Genomic DNA, 23556 nt, shown 5'->3' on the forward strand with positions numbered 1-23556 from the left:
AGAATAATCAGTAGTATAAACACAATATATAGATATTTATTTTGAAAACTTGTAATTGGAAATTAGCAAACCTTAAAGTTACACGTCTTTTTTTTATTATATCAACTTCATCATTCATAATACAATATATAGGCTTTCCATGGCATCCAAAACCCTATCTATTAACCAGAAATTACATTATGATAGACTAAAGTTATTGGCAAAAATCTACCATAACAACCCAAAAAAAAAATATTTTATTGGAGCTACAACAACAAATCCCCAAGTAGGTAGGACCTAGCTGCCCTTCACAGTGTTTTTAACACGTACAAACATTGCATGGTGTAAAGAATATAACACATATAAACAATATAATCATGCATAAACATGCAAAGAACATAGCCATACAACAAATTCCCTTATTCTCCCTTAATTTTTCTTGCTAATATAACGAATTAGATTAATATGAGAAAATGCATTTAAAGCATGACATATTCCCACACTCACAACTAAGAAGATGTAACTTAAACTTGGGAAATTGAACTTCACATAGAATACTCAACATAATTCACAAAGGCTAACATATTCCATCTATCAAACACTAATATTATTGATGGTTTTGAAATTATATTTATAGGGTGTTTTTTACTTGTATTTGTTATCTATATGATGTTGATATGCATATTATGTTATCTTTTGGAGAGGTCATTCTCAATGATGATGACATTAAGAATAAATATGAGATCTTTATGTTTTGTTTTTTACTATTTAAATATTTGACCTTTATAAAAAATTTAATCTAGGTCATTTGGCAAATCAATGACCCACCAACAACCACTTGGAGTGTACATTTCAATAAATTCAATGTCCTCCTATGACTTTGGATTTGGCTACCTTGTTCAAAAATCCCTAGCTATTGCAAGGAGTCCATCTACCAACTCTTTAACTTGAACTTGTGACCTCATGAAGCCCCATAAGACCAAAGGAGGGTGGCTTTGCTAATCTATGTTATCCACGATAACAAGTAATAGTTAGACTTTGACATAATCGAGTTAGTAACCTTTCTAGTCTATGGTAGAAGCTATGAGTTGGTTTCATATGAGCAAATGTCTTTGACACATCCCATCCTCTGATCTAGACTCATTTTCCATCCCTTTAGGACATTTAAAATTTTGTGGTCCCTATTTTGTTGTATTATCAGATATCATTTGAGTTCATTAAACTTAGCAGAATGTACAAGGCTTGTTGGGTTTGGTAGGTCAAGCCTATCATTCTAAATCTAACTACAACTCTAGACACCCACTATTGAAAAAGTCAAGTGTCTTGACCTCTACCTTTTCAAAGCACCATTGTTCATATTTTTATTGAATCACCCCTCATGTAGTTTAGTTTCTCATTCCATTCATTGGTGATTTGGGTCAAGCTTTATGGATAATGACACAGTTCAATTACTACTCAACACAATTTTAAACCTAATTAACAAAGTATTGGTTGTTGTTCATTGAAATTCTATATAAGATTATGCCACTCATAATAATGGCATAAGACATCACATGACTAACAATCACAAGCTTAAGACAACACATAAGGCATGACATTAAAATTGTTGTTAATGTTAGTGTTGAAGTGAGGATGTTTTCACATCAACTTAAGGGTTTGTGCTCCATAGACATCATCCACGTTAACTAAGATTTTGATGCAAGCAATGCCTTTTTAAAGCTATTTGTGATGAGGTTATCATGTCAACCCATAAATTTGTACCATAAAACTAACATTTGTATTGGTAATGCCTCATAAATTTGCTTTATTCCAAAATTGTTATACATGCCTAATTAACCTCCATTATCTAACAAGTGTTACACATATTATATATACACACTCACAAACATAGACAGGGTGGAGTAAAATATTCATTAATGTTAAACCAAAACCCACCTAGGGTTATGTCATTGTAATACTAGTTTGTAATGCATTGCATGGATAATATTCACAAGCTAAAGATAGTGCATAATGCATGACACTTAGCATGCCAAATATGGTGTCCACATTTGCAATGATTTTGGTGTGGGTAACGCATTATAAGCCTCATAAGCCTCCAAGTGTTCTCACAATTCTTATGCATGTCTTATTATTCACATGTCACACAAAATTATCGTAGGTAGGAGTAGAGTATTTATTAATGTAAAACAAAATTTGGTATGCCACAAAATTTTTGTGTATGGGATTAGTCACACACACTCAAACCCAACATATTCATAAAACCTCACCTTATGATTAGAGTATTTTTTTAAGTGTGATTAGAGTATTTTTTAATGTGGAACAAAACTTAACCTAAGGATATGGTATCATGTCAACCCATAAATTTGTACCATAAAACTAACATTTGTATTGGTAATGCCTCATAAATTCGCTTTATTCCAAAATTGTTATACATGCCTAATTAACCTCCATTATCTAACAAGTGTTACACATATTATATATACACACTCACAAACATAGACAGGGTGGAGTAAAATATTCATTAATGTTAAACCAAAACCCACCTAGGGTTATGTCATTGTAATACTAGTTTGTAATGCATTGCATGGATAATATTCACAAGCTAAAGATAGTGCATAATGCATGACACTTAGCATGCCAAATATGGTGTCCACATTTGCAATGATTTTGGTGTGGGTAACGCATTATAAGCCTCATAAGCCTCCAAGTGTTCTCACAATTCTTATGCATGTCTTATTATTCACATGTCACACACACTCAAACCCAACATATTCATAAAACCTCACCTTATGATTAGAGTATTTTTTTAAGTGTGATTAGAGTATTTTTTAATGTGGAACAAAACTTAACCTAAGGATATGGTATTATAATAATAGCACCACAAACCAGGTTAGCAATAGAGAAAAAAATGAATGTTGTCACATAAACTCAAAGACTAAAACCCTAAATCATGGTGTGGGTAATGCATTATAAACCCCCTTTATCTCTCCATTGTTGCATTTGGGATTATTCACACATAAATAAGCATCACAAGAGTAGTGTTTTTATGAATGTGGAATGAGATGCTACTAATGACTTAGAGCCCTATCATTTTGGCAGTTTATTACATCTCAAAAACCTTTGATATTGGTATCCCACAGTGATTTGAAGCTTTATGATTATTTTAGCCCTTTCTAGCTTCAAATATTTTTTTCCACTTTTAACAATTTGAAATGGTTTGGCCACGAATCAAGTTTTCATGCCTAATAATGGCTAAGTTTAAAATGCAAAGTCATTTAGTACTATAAAGAACATGTTATAGGAGTGCTACATGTTGCTATAAAGTACAACCTCACAACATGCAAGGAAAAATGCTATACACTCCAAAAGTTATGAAATTGTGATGGTGGTATGATTAGGATGTGAGTATGATCCCTTACCATATGACATGGCAGTGGACAATCCTCAACAATTGTGATTGAGTTAATTTTGCCAATTAGCATATGAAGAGCTATCTTGCAAATTGTTGGGGTAAGCCACAATGAGCAAAAGGATTAATGTTTCCCTGTTGTTAGGTTGACACATTATGCAGAAGAGAAAAGGGGTAAGCCACAATGAGCAAAAGGATTAATGCTTCCCTCTTGTTAGGTCGACACATTATGCAGAAGAGAAAACTAAGTGGTAAAAGTTTTATTGGGTTGCCAATCATAACCCTATAATTGACTTGGGCTTCTTAGCTTTCCACGATCCTATCCATGGTGGAGTGGAGATGCTAAAGAGAACAAGCTATGAAGAATGGAGTGGAGATACTAAATCAGCATAGATCCATCTTAACATCGGGCCTAACAAGCACTGAGATGGATCAAATCTATTTTCACTCTAAAAGAGGTTTGCATATGAAGAGATTTGATCTCTCTTAATGCGTGGTAGATCCGAAGTTAAGATGGATCTAGGCTACTTTAATTTCCTCCTTTAAATAAGTTATATTCCACATGAATACCATGGGTCAATATCATAAGTTCTCAATACCATGAATTAATACTATGGACCATTTTTATTTTTATTATTACTTTATTTTTACAGTTTATATATATATTATTTTTAATTTGACTTGGTCAAAATGTTAAACATTACATTACAACATCTCCACCATTCTAGAGTGAAAAGCACTTTTAAGAGCAACAAAACAAGTTATGAAAAATGTGTTGTCTCCCAAGAGATTCAATACCCAAATAATGTTAAGTGTCACGATGAATCCTATATTGAAATTTTGCATGTCCTCAGCGTCTTACTAAACGCCAATACTACACTAACTTGTGATCCTAGTTACCATACTGGTGATTGTAGGGAGTCCTCATAGTGTGCATCAATGTTGATAATATTGCCAATTTTTCAGCAATGTGCCAAAAAATCAAGATCCCACCCGTGTTCAAATCTCTGGAGGCATCACCCATATGCCAGTGGTGGAGGAAGATACAAGGAATAGAAAAGCAAGTCCCATCACCAACTCCGGCCTCTGGAGTTTTGGTGTTTGGAATCGATTTGCAAAGAGTCTCACCTGTGTTCAACAGATTTCTTGACTTGAAACGATCAAGAGACTTGCCTGTACCAATTTTTTGCGATTTTTCCTAAATTTTGTCTGTTTTCTCCCATCTTTTCTGATCTTGAAAAAATAAATATATTTTGTACTTTTATTTTTATTTTTTTATGTTTGCCCCAATTTTTACGATTCTTTCCTCGATGTTTTCTAAACATTCACTTTTTTTTCATACTGATTTTTTCACATTGACATACAAAAATAGTGACGGATGATGAGATTTCTACAGCTTTTTTTCCTTACAACGCTATGTTCATAATGGCTTTAATTTTTCTATTGTGTTATGGAATTGGTGATAGTTTCATTTATTTTAGGTGACATGATGTTGATGCTCAACAATCACTACATTTTTTTTATTTTTTTATTACTAGAAAATTAAAAACATTGAACTTGCACAGATCACTCACGTGAAACAATCACAACATAACAAGGATGGTCAGACAGACGTCCATAGTCCTTCCCTCTGATGTTATACACATTAGATGTTAGTAATGTACGAGACATTTGTGTCTCGGAACAAGATTTTGGGTTGCATGTGAAAAGGCGATATGCAGCAATGTCATCAGAAGCGAGGGGAATATCATCAAAAGTAATTGTTATTTTGTTCAGGTTGCAGAACTCGAATCCTTATATCCAAGGTGCACTGAGCTTAAAAGTTTTCGAAAACTGCATACTCCTCGAATAGCCACAAATATAAATCTGGCAACAATACGAGTATCGACCTAAGATGGCATGGCTCACCTGTTCTAATGACAGCAGAAATTTGATGGGTTGCAATTTCTAATATAACCATTGTAATAGTACAGAAGTTTTAGTAATATCGATACTCAACAAGTTATATATAAGTTATATATTAGATTAGGAGGACAACATGATGGAAAATACAAATAATGAACACATAAGCTAATGTTCAGTAAAATAGTATCATGTTGACAAGCATTGATTTAGGCAGTGCAAGGGACTACTGAAAGTCATTGTAATGTCATCTGTTTCAAATTTTCAAGTAAGGTACATGTATTGCTAGTTTTTCAGATCAAATGCTAGAGAAAAAACAATTAAGAGAAACCAAATTCCAAATATCAAATTGAAAGTGCAGAGAATGAATCAACGAAAGAGTTGATTTCCAGAACGAAACATGATCCTCTACAAGTTTGCAGATAGTACACCCAAAAAGAAAACAAATATTCCCACTGTCGAAAGCAACTGAATGGAGCAATCCGGTCCAATTCAAGCTCGGGAGCTTCCCTCATCTTCTGAATCACCCACGGAATTGGAATTAATTATTCTGACTAAATGCTCGCTTTGCTTTTTTGATTGTGCTTTCTTTGTTGACTTGACCGTATTTTTTCTTGTTGACTTATATGCAGACCTCTCTTGTGTCTTTTGACTTGATACTTCAAAATCACTGTCTTCCTCTTCTTCATAAGCTACCCGAACAGATCTAGAAGGTTTTTTCGTTGTTCGCAGAACAGATGGATTCTCCTTTGATTTAAAAGATTTTTTCTTTTGAGCCATGGGCTTTGGCAAGTTGCCATCGTTCTCATTTTGACTCTGATTGTCTTCTGAATGGTTTTCAGCTTGAGTCAGCCTGGTAGATCCCTTTTTCCCAGTTGTTTCTTCCATCTCATCCCTCTCGGCCACATACTCGGTATCAGTGGAATCCAAATCATCCTCTGATGATGTTTTAGAAATAAACTTCAGTTCCTCTTCATCGATTTCGTCTGTAATCTCCAAATCTAGTTTTTGGCTCATTTTCCCAAGCGCGGCTGTTTTGCTCACCCGTTGTGCACGTGTTGTACAAGGAGTCACGGGTTCAAGAGTGACTGGGGAAGAGCTGTCCGGTGTTTCTACACGCTTGGCCCTCCCTGCAAGTTAAGGCAACATTTCATGTCTAACAGAGCAAGCGCCATAAAAGCAAAATATAGGATATACAATAGTAGACTACTGTAAATTTTTAGCATGAATTCTGGTTCTGGGCAGTAAGCTCACTTCTGGTTGCTGCCTTTTTGGGTGCTGGTGTGCATACTGAATCTTCAACAATAGATTCAATGTCAATGCCACTGTCCAGTCCTAGATTACCTGCAAAACAAATTGTTCAATATTCTTTGAAACTTGAGTCATAACTAATGTTTCACCCCAAAAAGAGCTTTAGCCTCACCAAGGATCACTTTTAATTGTTCATCTGGCAGTCCCTCATTTGGATGCGCATCTATAGCTTTCAGACGTGCCATCATTCCTTCAAGATCTTTCACAACTTGCTTGTCTCCTGAAATGGACTCTACCATGCTGCAAAAACATGTACACACATAGTCAAGCTCTGCTAAAGCATTAAATGAGGAGAAAAGGAAGTTCAATAAACTATTTGAATTTTCTTAACATGGTGGAAACTCATTCTCCCTGCAACCAACTACATCCATATATAGCAGTCATTCCCCCTGCAACCATCAACTACTACCCACTGCACTTCATTTGTTATCACACACCTAATAAGCACCTAACCAAACTCACTGTCGTCCTTCTTCAAACAGAAATACATCCTATCCACTTGCACATGTAGAAATTGAATGGGAAGCCTAGACAGACAAACTTGGCGAAAGCAGCACCACCAAAAGCACACAATCAATGATTTGCATTGCACCTACTTACTGGTTAAGGAGTTTCCTCATACACTTGATTGCCTCCTGCTCTGATGAACGGAAGTCTAGTAGAACAGCCACTCTACATAGTGCTGCAACATAGGATTTTCCTGCAGGAGTTTTTTTTGAAGGAAAGCTTGCCACCTGGAGGACATTCCATAGGATTAAAGAATTTCATCAAGCTGGAATCTTGCAGCTATTAATTCAAAGAAACTGACGCTCCAATGCATACCTCCACTCCAATGTGAATAGCAAGTTCTTCAAGTCCAGCATCAACCTCAGGTCCACTTTGTTTTGATGCAGAAATTTCTTGCCCACCTTCTTCATTTGGAGAATGGTGACCAGTTTCCACACCAGCAGATTCATCTTCGGCATTATAAAGAGGTGTCTGTAACAACTGTAGCATAAATCGAGATATTTGTGATGCATTCTTTCTTAGAGCTGAGACCATAATAGTAGAACTTCCTCCTGCATTCCCATAGACTCCTGGCCAGACTGAACGCATGACTGGAATGAAGGCCTTTGAAATGCATTTCTGTAAACATCCAGAATCGTTCAATATCACTTTACATCAAAGTAAACCACATGCATCCTTTTTAGATTTTCTGATAATACTTTTGAATAGCCAATCAAGATATAACTTGCACTCTCTAATGCAAAAACAACCATTTCAAGAGGTCAGTATACCTTATGCTCGGCTGATAGAGCAGGATATTGATCAAAGAATACGGACAAGCACTGTCTCAACCTGCACTATAGAATTCAATTATTGACTTGTTTCATCAACAACAAAACTAAATTTAGTGATTAAGTCGTCCAACAAGAATTTGGGAAAAGTTACCTATGTAACTCCTTAGTCTCCTCATTGAAGTATAAGCATATCAATTTGGCAAAAAGTGAGGACTGCATGGATAAGATATCAGGATACCGCTTACTCTGAAGTAAGAGTTTTGCGAATCCCTCAGCAAGAACACCCCATGTTGTCTCTGTATCACCCATGGCTCCATCTTCATTCCAATCATCTCTATCTAGCCCAGATGATAAAAGATCCAATGTCCTCAAACCACTATCTGTTTCATCTCCATCTATGACTTCTCCAGGTGCAGTGGTCGAAGCAACTTCAGATACAGAATCATGTGGTGGTGGAATAGTACCCAACCCTGCCCCAATGCCCATGGCTTTATCTACCAGTGCTGCTCCATGCCACATACAAAGATCAAGCAATGCCTTTGCAGCCATTATCCGCACTGGTGAGGGGCCATTGCAGAAGGCCAATCGCAACTGCCTTACTGCTTGCTCGCTTGGTTTCTTCTCTCGTAGACCATATACACCCAAGCATCTTGTAGCAGCCCTGCGTACTTCTACATGAATATGTTTAGCCTGATAATTCAAACAAAAAAGCAAAGTTATATACAAATATGAATAAAAAGAAACATGTGGAAAAAGCTGAGTGAAGAGAAAATTTGAGAAACAACCTTATCTATAGAATGTTATTTTTCTTAGGTTATTACATAAATATCAATTCCTGGAGATCATTTAATAACCTCATGGAGCACTCAATGGCTTCCAATACATCCACTTGTATTCGCTATGAAATCACAAGCTATATATATATATATAACACGAAAGGTACGAATTTGAAAACAACATGTTGGATCAAAATAACACTTGTTGATAGATAACTTACAGCTGGCAGCAACAAACCATGGAGTATCTCGGAAGCTTCAATAGCTTTCCCCTGAAGTCCTCGCAGGGATTTGATTCCCTCTAAAACAAGTCCAGTCACTGCAAGACAATGCATCCACTGCAGAAAATCTGCACCTCCCTCTCTGCATGGCCTACCTAGGTCTGTGACAACTGTTGCAACTACATCTTCAAATTCACCCGAAGATGCATGTATTTTCCTTGCAAGCTCAGTAACAGCCCTGGCCCATTCTTTGTCACCACCGACATTTATACCATCACCAATGACGACCTCTTTACCATCCTCTTCATCAATTGCATGTTCAATTGGCTTATACAAGAGTTTTTGCAATAAAGAGCTTGCCACCTTTCTACTTGCTGCGTCAGAGAAATCCAGCATCAAGCCCAGTAATAACAACTGGCGGGACACAAAGCGATAGTTTGACCCTGCAACCATGAGTCGTCAATTTATCTACATAAAATCCACAGGAATAATAATATGCCACATAAGAGTTTTCACTCTTCCTCTTGGTATTCACAATAAAAACACAAAAGATAGAAATGAAGCAGATTGCACAAAAATATAATCCCAGAATGATCAGTCCTAGATTTTGTACAGTAATTTTTGTGTCACATTATTGTCAAAAAATAATGCCAATGGATGGATTCACATGTTATTTATTCAAACATTGTCAACTACCTGCGAGAAGATGTGCCTCCACCAACTGCACATATTCAGCAACTGTTGAAGGAAGAACCCTGTCAAGGAGCTCATTTTTATCTGCAGCTGCTGCTGCATAAACAACTGCTTCTGCTCCCTGCGTTGAAGCTGCATCGGTACCTTTTTCCTTCATAATACATACAGACAAAATACTTTAGAAAGCTACAGAATAAAGTTTCTGGGCATTCTAACATCTATGCTGCTCTTACTCATTTAATTAGATAAACATTTATTACTAGGACTGGCAAACAAGCAAATGAGATTGATATCTATAATAACTCTAACCTGTGCCTCACAATGCAAGTGACGGCATAACATCCTCCAATAAAGAGCAGTTTCTGCATCCATCAGTTTCACCTTCTGGGTGCAATTATCTGGCATTTTACACGATACAATTTATTATAAATTAAAATTTCTAAAACTGTTCTCCTCCACTATTTCAGATGTAAAGCATGCTCAAGTGTTTCAGCATAATAAGAGTGACGATAAAACCTGAGCTACAGAAATATCAAAAAAGATCCAAATCTACTATAAGTTTATATAATATCCCTTTATTATATGTTTGAAACAATTAGCTATTGTAAAAAGATAAAACTTGTGGAACAAATGCGGAAAACACAAAGGATTGTAGAGATGAGTTGAAAAGTGTTTTAGTACTCAAATTTTAGAAATAAACGAGAATAGTTCAAATTATCTGGAAGAGCTGTGAAATGCTGAGGGGTACAATCATGTCATATTTGGACAGATTGGTTAACAGCTTGTAAGCTAAGTCGCCTGACATTTGAAATTGAGTGTTCAACATAAGCAGGTAGACCCCGCAAAACAGGAAAAACAGAATATGTGAGAGAGAGAGAGAGAGTCCATTCTGTCGGACTTTTTTTCTAACTTGATGAATGCTGGTCAATTGTATCTTTCGTTACAATTTATTTAAAAGTCCAAAATGAAAGTGATTTGATGAGACGAGTGCAGGTTGAGTGCAGAAATAAAATTGTAAGGATAAAGAATCAAAGCTATAACTTTTTATCAGCATTGGGAAAATAGAACAACATTGAATGATCAAACACACAAGAATAACTATAGCATACATCTAGAATTGATAGAACCATAAACTGAGTCAAAAGCTGTGCACTTTTCTCATTCAAAGTCATCCAAATGGATCGCATAGGATAGATGAAAACATGAAACTGAAACATGATACTTGTTAGCTTTTGAGGTTACTCTAAAAATGTTCTCATCTTGCTAGGGAAGTGCCAGGTCTCCTAGCCCCTTGGCAGCAATTCTTGGACACATGGATGGCTTCATTTGGGCAGATCCATGACCTTAGATATCTATTATAGCATCATTACCTACGAGTTTGTTAGCATGATTGGCATGATGACTAACCCATTGGGCACGTACAATGGGGGACTATTTTGCTTGGTTAGGGGGATATCTACCTAGGAGGAGGAGCATTGGTCATAGGTTTGGAGCTTACCACTTAGCACTTGAGGACACTAGGGCTGAGGAGCATAATTCTTGGAGGTGGGTGATGGACTTGGACAGATATTGAAGAGGAGCTTTGGAACTTCACAATGACATTGTCAAACATGAGAGGAATGCAGCAATTAAAGAAGGAGCACCTTAAATGAGGACACGGTTGGAAGAAATTGTCATTGATGTCAAAGAGTGAACGGGCCACCATTTGTTTGACGATATGCGTGCACAAGTCAATGAAATTGGATGCAACAACAATCTAGATTGATGGCCCTTGTCACGCCATTTCGTTTGATAGGTGGCACACCTTGTGGGTCCTCTTGGTTGAAGAGATATTCAAGGTTGAATTTGATGCCCCAAATGGATGGGTTTCTCATCAGCGCTTGCCCCACAAATTTATGGCCTTAATATTTCATTGCTGCCCCCAAAAGGAGGTCAAAATTGTTAATTAAAGTGGCCTAAATCCATAGCAATGTTGCACTAATCGTTTTCGGGATAATAGCGGCGCGAGGAAAAAAATTGGAAAAAAAATCGTAATAATCGGGAAAAAAACAGCAATAATCAGGAAAAAATCGTTTGGTACAAAAATATTCATTTTTTTTCAATTTTTTTAATATCTAAACCATCTACAACATAAAATAAATACATTGACACATAAATATGATTAAAAAACTAATATATAAGATGTTTAATATCATTTCTAGTGATAAAATCACACATAACTATGAATCATGTCCTGAATAGTAAGTCCTGACTCCTGAGTCCTAACTCAACCTCAAAATATCAACAAAAAATATAATAATGTATCTCATATCATGAGTCATAATGTCATATGCAATGAAATGAACCAAATAATTAAAGTCTAATACTTTTGATTTCCTTTGCCCCTCTAGATGTAGATGTCGGTGGAGTTGGCAGGCCGCAATAGACTATGGAGTCTGTTGTGCTCTAGAAGCTGAAGAACTAGGAGCTACAGGAGGTAGACCACGTCCTCTACTTGTGACAGGGGTAGCTTGGGTCACCTCTTCCTCCACAGAGACCAAAAAAAAATAAAAAAATAAAAATAAAAATAAAAATTCCCCCGCAATTTTTTCCCAAATAATCACGATTTTTTCGAAAAAAAACGCCAATAAAAAAAAAAAAGTTCAAGTACTACTTGCGATTTTATCTTTTTGCTGAAAAAATAGCGAAAAAAACGATAATATCGTGATTTTAACAACGCTGGTTCTAAGTCTCCTTTGTTGGTTGGCCTGTTGGAGAACTCATTAAATAACAAATGTTTATCTTTATGGGCATGTCGGCCCTAATTGGTTCAGGTCGCCTCCAATATAGGGCCCCCTCCCAACCAATATAAATTCACCCTAGTCATTGTCATTCAAACTCAGCAATTCAGTGGATCTGAGGCATAAGACATCTGCAGCAGTCCAATGCTTGAGCTGTGTTAAACATCTGAAGAATGCCAAATTTGGAGCAAGTTTGTGGACCATTGCTTGAAGATATTCGTCGTTGAACTGAGGCATAAAGTTTTGATTCTTCCTCTATAGATTCGAGAGTGTTCAGCGTGAGATGAGAAGAGACAAGCAGAGATGTACATGGCATGATGACAAGGTTCACATGACACTGTTGGAATTTCTCCCAAGCTGAGAGGGAATGTTAAGTTGGCAGCTCAACGACAAATTCCAACAATTGCATTGAATTCCTCTTTTCGAGAGGACCAAAATTGACTTTTGAAGCACTCAATTCAGATAAGGGAAAGTGGATTTTTGAGGTCATGCACACAGTTGCACAAATTGTTAAGGTCGGCCTAAGGACAAATTGCCCCTCCAAAGTTGTATATAAATACAAGTGACCTCATGCCTCATTTGGAGATCACACAACGCATCCTTCTACTCTCTCTTCATTTGTTTAGCTCGTACAGGTTAAAGGTAGCTCTTTTTCTCTTCACACGTGCGAGGATCTTGGAGGCAACTCTGACATTTCTGTGTTGACTTTTTGACTTGTCAGTTTGACCAAGTTTGACTTCATGTATTCACCTGCAAAAATCTGATTTTTTGAGGTTGAGTTGACTGGCACAAAAACAGAGGCAATTTGGACTGTTTGACTAATGTTGACTTTCTGCTTTGACCGCAAAAACTTGTACTGTGACAGAAGGCTTTCTCTCACCTTTAACCGAGTTAGACTAAGTTTTTGAAGATTGTTTTGGGCTGACTTTGACCAACATTCTAGGCCACATTTACTGATGCCTTGAACAAGCTCTTTTGGAGAGTTGACCATTGACTTTGTGGACTAGTTAGGGCTGACTTTGTTGACTGTTGTTGAATTGGGCATATTTGCAGTTGCTCAAGAGTTGACTTTTGTTGACTCTCTCTTGTCTCTCTTTTGGATAATAGCTTGGCATATTGATTTGACTGGATATTGGATATTAGCTAGTCAAAGCTTGACTTTGACTCTTGGATGATGTACTCTCTCTGCTAAACATTTGAAGACAATCTAATAGAAGAAAAATTGCAAAGGGGTTCACCCTAGTGGAGTTTTTCCCTAGTCATTGACAAAATATTGTGTCTCTTGTCTCTTGGTTGTCTTTCATTGTGCATTTGAATAATTGTTCTATCTACTATTGCTCTACTGTCATTGGTTTGAAGAAGTGGAAATTGTTAAAATTGGATGTTATTGGATATTGTTGAAGTAATAGTAACAGCATAGAGCAATTGATGAAAAAATAACAATTAGGAGTCTTGGTGCTACGAGAGCTTTAGTTCAGTAGCCACAAAAAATCTGTTCCTTTTCTAGTCAAGACAAAATAAGAATCTACCTCAGAATATTACACTATTAAAATTGGGCCTTGAGGCCCTCTGCCCAGAACCCTAAAAAAGCCTCATTGTCTTCAACATAGGCTTGAAATAGTCTTGCAGACCTACAAACCGCCTTGCTGCTTGGAACATAAGCCTGAAGGTGCCTCATTCCACTGCATAGAATGGCTCAAGTTGTATGATGACGTCACTGAATTGTTTCCATAAGCCAATCAACCTAGAGAGCTTTCCTTGCTTGCCAAACTAGTTCCAAGCTGCTCCAAAGAATATGTTGTGCCAAAACAAGAAAAAAATGACCAGTTAGGGTGGGATCACCTCCACGAAAACCAATCAAGCAGAAGGGGTCTTAAAACCCTCATAGACTCAACTCAAGAAAATCAGAGATAATCCAATCCAAATCAACGGTGAAAATGTGATTCCAATTCTCCTTTATTTATAGATTTCCTCATGGGGTTCCTCAAATGTGAGGTGTTGCAAGTGCAACCCCCAATTTGAGTCTTTTTGTCCCAAAATTTACCCAATGGACAAGCTATTCCATCCTCCCATGGACAATTAATCCATAGGGGACATTACAAGTTAGGCACCGCAATCAACACCAATAACTTTATATACCATCAAGAAATGCAGGCAAGTGCCCAAGGTTTTCCCCATTAGGTTTTTGTTTGGAAACAGCGAAAAGAAAAAGGGAAGCTAGTTGATATTATAATGTAAATTTCCATTTGTTGAATTCCACTCTATAAATGTTCGATAAGAAAACTTATTTCAAAATATGAATACCATGTTTTTCCCTCGTATTTGACAAAGATATGTGTGTGACATTGCTAATAATTTCTTATGATTAAGACCAGTGTTTCGAACATCGCGAATTTTTCACGATGTCGATCTAAGAAATCGGATTCGCTGCCCTTGCCCCACGTGTCCCGAATCGGACATGATTTGGTGGGACACATGTCCTTCGAATCGTGTCTCGATTCCAAGACATGTGTCACGAAATTTTGCCCTTCGTGCACCTTTAAAAGTGTGATTTGGCCATTCTTTTCTTCAGCAAAGTCATTGTGGGTGAGTTGTGGGTGTGTGAGAGCTAAGAGCAAAGGGTGTGGGGGCATTTTAGAGGTGATTCAAGCAACAGGTAAGTGCATTTTCTCTCTATTTTTTTTTGCATTTTTATTACAGCAGTTTTTGTGTGCATTTGTTTTACAAATTTGTGCATTTTTTCTTTATTTTTTTACAGCATTCATGTCTCAATCAAAGGCAACAAGGAAGGGCAAAGGAAGGAGAAGAATGTCCCCAGTGGAGATGCCCCTCCTCTTCCAATTTCATCAAGGTCTGCAAGTGTTCCCTCTATTGCAAGTGGGGTTGCAACAACAGCTTCAAATGTTGAGGGAAGACAACAGCCTCAAGATAACAAATAACCCTTGTGGAAATATGTCACAAGAGAGCAAGGGCCATGGAACAAGATGAAGGGAGGAGGCAATGTTGCTTGGAAATGCAACTATTGCAAAACTCATTTCATGAACACATATTTCCATGTGAAAGCTCATTTGTTGGCTTTACCAAGTTGTGGAATTGCAATATGTACACATGTGTCTTAGGGTCTTTACCTAAGAGGAAGGAAATGGAAAAAGAGGTCAACCTTGGTATGGAAAATGTGGCTGCAACATCTAAAAAAACAAGAATGAAGACCCCCTTTCATTCTTGAGGAAAAGCAACAACAATTTTCCATTTGAGAGTTCTGGTGAGCGACAAGCAGCAAAAAGAAAGGCATTGGCACTTGGTCCAATGGACAAGATTTTTCGAAAAGAGAAATAGGAAGAGTTTGATCTCACCATTGCATTTTTTTCTATCAGAACTTCATATCCTTTAATGTTGCACACTCACATTTATTTATTGAGATGTGTCCAGCTCTAACTCAAGGAGCTCCATCAAGGTATGTGTCTCCTAGGTCATAGAAGCTTAGAACCACTTTGTTGACGAAGGCAAAGAAAGAGGTGGACAAAATGCTTGAGCCTATTAAATCAGCATGGCCAACATCTGGGTTTAGCATTGTTTCTGATGGATAGACAGATCCAGTACGACAACCACTCATAAACTTCATGGTGCCTTCCTTGAATGGTCCAGTTTTATTGAAATCAATGGATGCACTTGGACAATACAAGGATGCACAATATATGGATGAGTTGTTTATTAAAGTTATTGAAGATGTAGGTGTTGATTCTTGTGTGCAAATCATTACAAATAATGCACTTGTTTGCAAGGTTGCTGGAATGATTGTGGAAGCTAAATATCCACAATTATTTTGGACACCTTGCATTGTCCATTCTTTGAATTTAGCACTTAAATCTATTGCTTTTGATGTGCTTTGGATTGGAAGCATTATTGAGGATGCACAGCATATCCGCAACTTTGTACAAATCATACAAATGCCCTCACTATCTACAAGGAGTACACCAATCTACCAATGTTGAAGATTGTGGATACACGGTTTACCTCTTCATTCATCATGTTGACGAGGTTGAGGGAGGTCAAGACCGCTCTTGGGCCAATGGTTATTTCAAAGTTTTGGTCTTTTTGGAGAAAGACAAATCAAGCAGCCTCAAAAAGAGTGAAAGACACAGTGTTAGATGATGCTTGGTGCGAGAGGGTAGATCTACTTATTCAGATCATGGACCCCATCATTTCTTTGCTTCGATTTGCAGATACAGACCAACCCATCCTAGGAGAGGTTTATGAGGAATGGGATTCCATGATTGAGTTTGTGAGGAGCAGTATTTTACAGAGTTGATGCCCCTAGTATGAGACATCATCAAAGGCCTTCTTCACCACCATACATGATATTCTTGTCAGCAGATGGGACAAGAATTGCACACCTTTACATTGTTTGGCTCACTCATTGAACCCAAAATACTACAGCCATGAGTGGCTGAATGGTGGACCTTCCCGCAGATTCCCTCCTCACATGCATGGGGAAATTTCACAGGGGAGGAAAGCTACATTGAGGCGGAGTTTTCAAGATAAAGCATCCATTGATGAGGTGGAGGATGCCTTTGTAGATGTTTCCACTAGCATTGGTCTATTTGCAAAATATGATATGATTAGAGACAGGGGGGCTAAGAAACCCTATTCTTTGTGGGCAACTCATGGGGCAACCCCTCCTCTACAACAGTTAGCCATGAGGCTCCTTTCTCAGGTGACTTCATCCTCTTGTTGTGAATTGGAACACATATGGGAATTTGTATAGTGTCAAGAAGAGCAGGCTTGAGCAGTCCAGGGTAGAGACAATGGTGTATGTGCATCCCAACCTTCGTCTTATTTACAGGCAAAGGGATGAGTGGTTGAAGGGAAATACAAAGATATGGGATGTCTTTCTTGATGATATGGGTTTGGGCAGCAGTGTTGAGTTAGCATTGGCCAACATGGATCTTAATGACCCAGTGTTAGAGCCTGTCACTTTTGATGATGGTGATACTGTAGAGGGGTCATCCTGGTTGATTTCTGTAGCATCGGATGTGCTCTTGCCTCTAGATTTTGCAATGAGGCTAAGACACATGCATTCTCCAATACCCAAAAATCGTTTTGGAAAATTCTACCTAGAGATGGTTTAATTAAAATAATTAGCTTTTTTAAATGGTTCCCTGAGTCTCAACTTAGGAAATTTGGTTAATTAAAGGGTATTAATTAAATCAGGTGTGAATCTTCTAGAAGAAGACAAGGATCAACTCCCAATTAATCTTAGCCCTTGATTATGTTTTAATCTTGGTTGTTAGAGCTCCAACGATAGATTATAAGGAGTTCAATGGGCACTTGGAGAACACATCGAATAAGAGGTCAGAGATCGAATTTCCCAAGAAGTAGCAGCGTTGAGTTGTCGGAGTGAGATCGAGTAATCTTCTTGCAATGAGGCACAAGGATAGTAGTCCGGAGGAGAGTTTTCCAGATCTGGAGAGTGCAAGGCAAAAAAGGCATAGAGTTGTTCAAAGAGGTAGCGCAGAGCTTCAAAGGGAGTTCGAAACTCAGCTAGGAGAGTCAAGATCTAGTGCCAAAAGTCGGGGTGTGAGACCGGAGTGCCAAAGGGTCGAATTTCTAAACAACAGGATATCAGAAGAGGAAGTGACGCAGAGCCCAGCAAGTGTGACACAGAGTTGCATAGGATTGACGTCGAAGTTGCACAGAGACAGCGTGGGGAAGCCATCCTGTCCCTGATCAATGTCGGATCTCCCGAAACAATGTGATATTTTTCTCACTAACTCTTTGCCAATTTTTCTCTGTATCAAATAGCCAGTTTGGGCATCCAACGATTTGTACATAATAATAAAACCCTCAGTTCCTGCATCGGTTTTCCCGAGTTGGGTTTTTCCGAGGACATTGTCCGAAAACAATTGTGTAGATGTGTGTGTGTGTTTATTTCTCTCTTGTGCCGTATTTAGTTTTCGCGATACTTATTTTGTGAAGGTTGCATTGTATGTATTTCGATATTTGTTGTAGAAAACTGCAAGTAATTTGTTCAAGTAATTAACAAATAGGGAAAATATCATCAGTTTGTTGCAGTAGGAATCGGGTAACTGATTTTTCACATGGTATCACAGCACAGATCATGAGTAGGAGAGCTCAGAGCAAAAAGGAAAAAGGAGGTTCGAAATCCTGTCTTGGCAGTAGTTCGAAACCCCAGAGGAAACGCAGTCCTTGGGCCAATGAGGTCGAAGCTTTGAGTGAGATTGATTTCTCTAAGTGAGACGACAAAGAAATTTGATTCTCGAGATCGAAGCTTTCCATAGGCAGAAGGGAGCAGCGCAGTTTCCTTACAAAGCAGATCTTCACCTAGGACGCAGTTACTTTGCAGCAATTGTTGGCAGAATAGCGTCAAAAGGAGAGAAGAGCACATACTGAGGGAATTCCTTCCTTAGAGGAATTCTAGGCAAGAAGTTCGAAATTTCTTAGCACGGGAGCAATAGCTATGTGCGGGATTTCACACTCCATAAGGGAGTGCGAATAGCTGGGCAACAATTGCGCAGAGGAGAAGAGGGAGCAATTCGACTTTTTCAGGAGAGATGGCATCAGCTAGGTTGAGAGATCAAGATCGGTTGGATAGAGCCTCCAAATATGTGATCTGGGAGGCTAGGATCTCCTACCTTCTAGATGAGCATGATCTCAAAACCTATGTCGATAGTGTGGTAAGTGTACCCGCCGATGCAGATCCACACAAAAAGTAGGCTGAGATGGCGAGAGCTAAAAGGATCATTCTTGACGGAGTTCGAGATCATGTGGTATCCCATATTGCTCGCAAGGACACTACTCGGCAGATGTGGGAAGCCTTAGTTACGCTATACTAAGGATCTTCCGAGCAGCGAAAGATGTACTTAGAGGAGAAGCTGAGATGCATGAGGCTGTAGAAAGAGGAGCATGTAGACCCCTTCCTTACGAGGCTTCAGGAGGTCTGAGACCAATTTGTTTCAGGAGGATGAGCGCCCAAGCCATTAGAGTTTGTACGGTTAACGCCAAATAGCGTTTCTGAAGATTGGCAAGTTTTTGTCAAGAGTATCTTGGGCAGACAAAAACTACAAGATTGGGAGCATGTGTGTGCCAATCTGTAGCAGGAGGAAATGGGGTGTGATCTAGTAAAGGCCACCATCATTGGTAGTAGCAGTAATGGGATGAAGCAAGTGAAGGAAGAGGCGGATGTGGCCCTCGCATCAAAGGGCCAGCAAGAGAAGCGAAGAAGAATGAAGGATATTTCGAAGATCAAGTGCTTCAGGTGTGGCGAGTTGGGCCACTACAACACTCAGTGTCCTCTCATAAAGGACGAGGACGAGGAGCGGGATCAGTAAATTGCATCCGCAGGGATTGATAAGATGTCCCCCAAAATCGACGAAGAGTTTGCCATGATTGTCGAGATGCCTACAGGGGTGAGGTGGGGCGATCTGGAGTTGTAGCCCTAGAGAGCTACAGGATGGGCAAGATCCTTGAGGAGTCCACCTCTTAGATCAAGACCTTGCTATGGGAGCCCATATTATGCGGTACTAAGATGGACCAATGGCAGTTGGTGCAGTCAGGTGCCAAAGTGACAGATGCAGTAGCTAGTAGCGGTCTGAGACTGAGTAGCGCAGAGCTGAGTTGGCAGCAGTGTAGAGTCAACAGCAGCACAGGGGCTTCAGTGACAATGTAGAGGCTACCAGAAACTAGAACTCGGACGACGAATGCATCATACTAAACAAAGTTGGTTCAATATTTTGGATGTTTTTCCGTTGCAGATGTTGCAATTGCAGCAGTAGCAGATGGAGAGAGGGTTGCAGTGCAGATGCAGTAGTTGACAACAATTCAGCAGGGTCAGCAACAATACAGATGCAGCTCATATCAGAGTTGTGCAGTAGTTGGTGGGCAATAGAGCCAAACATCAGCAGCGCAGCAGGAGATGGTGCAGAGACAAAGTAATGCTTCAGCAGGTTGCAACACTAGAGCACATTCCTCGCTAAGAGGGAGTGTTGATTTCTGTAGCATTGAATGTGCTCTTGCCTCGAGATTTTGCAGAGAGGCTAAGACACATGCATTCTCCAATACCCAAAAATCGGGTGTGAATTTTCTAGAAGAAGACGAGGATCAACTCCCAGTTAATCTTAGCCCTTGATTATGTTTTAATCTTGGTCGTTGGAGCTCCAACGAGAGATTATAAGGAGTTTGATGGGCACTTGGAGAACACATTGAATGAGAGATCAGAGATTGAATTTCTCAAGAAGTAGCAACGTTGAGTTGCCAGAGTGAGATCGAGTGATCTTCCTGCAGTCAGGGGCAGGGATAGTAGTCCAAAGGAGAGTTTTCCAGATCTGGACAGTGCAAGGCAAAGAAGGCATAGAGCAGTTTAGAGAGGCAGCATAGAGCTTCAGAGGGAGTTTGAAATTCAACTAGGAGAGTTGAGATTTAGTGCCAAAAGTCAAGGTGTGAGACCAGAGGGCCAAAGGGTCGAATTTCGAGACAGCAGGAGATCAGAAGATGAGGTGATGTAGAGCCCAGCAAGTGTGACGTAGAAGCTGCGCAGAGACAGCATGGGGCCAACAAGCCTATCCCTGATCAATGTCGAAGCTCCCAAAACAATGTGAGATTTTTCTCACTAACTCTTTGACAGTTTTTCTTTGTATCGGATAGCCAGTTTGGGCATCCAACGATTTGTACTCAAAAACTACTACATGATAATAAAACCCTCAGTTGTTGCACCAATTTTCCCGAGTTGAGCTTTTCCGATGACATCGTCCAAAAACAACTATGTAGAAGTGTGTGTGTTTATTTCTCTCCGGTGTCGTATTTAGCTTCTACAGTATTTATTTTGTGTAGGTTGTTGATTTGTGGTAACATCGGATGTGCTCTAGCCACGAAAATTGGTGGAGAGGCTAAAGCACATGAGATCTCCAAGACCCAAAAATAGTTTGGGCAGAATCTAACCGGTTTGGGAGATATTAAAATAATTAATATTTTTAATGGAGTTCCTAAGTCTAAACTTAGGAAAAATAAAATATTAATGAGTATTAATATAAAACTGGGTTAGAATGGTCCAAATGTCATGCATCAAGCCAAATCTAATCTTAGTCGTTGATTAGAGATTTAATCTCGGCCATTGACGGACCAACGAGAAAAGTATAAGAGGAGGCTTGAGGATCAGTTGAAGACACACCAAGAGAGATCAAAAACTCGATTTTCTAGGGTAGGGTTTGTTGAGGAAATTGAGTGAGTGATCAGAGTTACAGTTGAGGGGCAGTGAATACATAGCAAAGAGGCAGAGTGAGTATTGGGAGGATCAGCGCAAAAGCCGAGAGAGGTTGACGCAGAGCCAGCTAGAGGCAACTGTAATGACCCGTCTATAAATAAAATAGGAGCATTAGCATACATATGAGACCTCCATACGATAGCTACATATGCATGGACCCGCTTGTATCGCACTATATGTAAACTAGTTACTACAGGAGGAGATATACATTAAGGTAATAAAGTAATACCTCACCAGAGTATCATATATATGATAAGTCCTTAAAACCAGCAGAAAATATTAATTTTAAAGTACATATTAAAATTTATAATCTAAAATTAATAAAATAATAATATAAATTAATTCAAAATTAATAATTTAATTAATTCAAAAAAAATGTTATTTCAAACTATGTATCCAAATAAAAATCATATGAGATTTGAGAAGGCGGTGGATGAAGAAATAAAAGGAGAAGGGAAAAACCATTTTGAGGGCAGCAGAATGAAGAACATTTTCTAGATATTGTAAGCCTTGGTTATACTGGTGTTTTTGGGAACGGGGGAATCAGATTGCTTCAATTGGAAAGCTTTTTGAGACTAAGTACCTAGGTTGTACTCAGTTCGACAGGGAGGTTTGGACTTTTAGTAACGCAGTCGGACAAGAATTGCAACAAAGCAGACAATAGAGTGGACAGATTGTCAGCAAAGCAAACAGGTTAGTACTCATTAGATTAATCTTTCAAATTCAGTATTCAAATTTTCATGTTCTGGTAAAAAAAAGAATACAATTTGGGATTTTACATTTTGGTATCAGAGCCAAGTCAAACTCTCAGACCTGTTAACATAAGGTTACAGTCATAATAAATAAGAATTATAAATACTATAATCAGTATTATTTTTGTAATTTCATATTAGATTTCTGAAGTATCTTTCATAACTCTCAGACCAAGAAACCTTAAGCGCATAGGTAGTATTTGTAGACTCCAATTAAATTCTATTAGAAATCTTAGTTTCAAGCATTGTTTTACAACCAGGCCGAGTCAACTCGGAAACGGCCTGGTCAAACCGAGCCAATAAAAAAATTTACGACCAGGCCAGCTAACCGGCTAGTTTGGCCGAGTCAACTATGACTCGGCCTAGTCATCCAATGACCAGGCCGAATTGACCAGGCCGAGTCAATGAAAACCGGCTAGGCAGCGTAAATCATGATTGACATGGTTGTTGAGCTTTGTCTCATACATAAAAGGAGGATGACCTTCATTACAGAAGCTGACCTGATTGGCATTCTATCCAAAAAATTGTTATGTTTGAGTTATGAGTGGCAAACTGCAAGCCTGCAGTAAAAGGAGAAGACTTGATATGTCAAGTTACAATCAGTGTGCTAGTGTATAAACTCTCAAGTAGCCGCAGACTTCAAGGAGCTGAGCTAGAGAGGAGAAGGTAGGACGAGTTTGCTTCTCTGCTTCTTATGTTCTGGTACAAGTTGAGTTAGGAGGGCTGGACATGTAGCTGATGCATGGTTCTGGGCATATGGTTTGTTGTTTATCTTTGTGATCAGGCCGTGTTAATTTCTGTGCACAAGAGGAGGGCCGATACCCTTGTATTTTCTGGAGAAGGAGACTGTAAGGCCTGTGGAACAGCTGGTGTGAGGGCCAAGTTCCTCAACTATATGCACAGGAGAGTTAAGACCTAAAAGGTGAGGTATACACAGAGTTTCAGAGGTCTGATGTGGCTGAGTTAGGGTTTGACCTGAGGCAGTTGCAAAAGCCCTAAAGAGGTTTGAAAATCCTCTGTGGTTTAAAGTGCACAGGACCAAGACTTTCAGGGCTGAAACAGAAATCCTTGAAAGGTATGTAGGCTGAGTTTTTGTTGAGATAGATTACTGTGGGTTGTGAGTTAAAGTTTGTTCAACAAGAAGGTTTGGACAGTGGCTGTATGTGCCCTATATAG

General features: G+C 38.7%; 1 protein-coding gene across 1 annotated transcript in view; it reads right to left on the reverse strand.

The window, feature by feature from the left end:
* Window positions 1-5513: 5513 nt before the first annotated feature.
* The window catches only part of EMB2656 (ARM repeat superfamily protein), a 61244-nt gene continuing 43201 nt past the window's right edge, over window positions 5514-23556 (reverse strand). The window contains exons 5-14 of the mRNA XM_089432007.1: window positions 9881-9969; window positions 9575-9722; window positions 8879-9321; window positions 8033-8571; window positions 7879-7939; window positions 7424-7726; window positions 7202-7335; window positions 6714-6841; window positions 6545-6634; window positions 5514-6420 (exon numbers count right to left, since the gene is read on the reverse strand). Of these exons, the coding sequence (XP_089288133.1) occupies window positions 5783-6420; window positions 6545-6634; window positions 6714-6841; window positions 7202-7335; window positions 7424-7726; window positions 7879-7939; window positions 8033-8571; window positions 8879-9321; window positions 9575-9722; window positions 9881-9969 (2573 nt within the window). The 3' untranslated portion in view covers window positions 5514-5782. The remainder of the gene's footprint in view (window positions 6421-6544; window positions 6635-6713; window positions 6842-7201; window positions 7336-7423; window positions 7727-7878; window positions 7940-8032; window positions 8572-8878; window positions 9322-9574; window positions 9723-9880; window positions 9970-23556) is intronic.

The sequence above is a fragment of the Pinus tabuliformis genome, chromosome 5_1 (genome assembly GCF_031772625.1).
Source record: "Pinus tabuliformis cultivar Carrire ecotype Pingquan chromosome 5_1, CPIR1, whole genome shotgun sequence".
In the NCBI taxonomy this organism is placed as follows: domain Eukaryota; kingdom Viridiplantae; phylum Streptophyta; class Pinopsida; order Pinales; family Pinaceae; genus Pinus; species Pinus tabuliformis.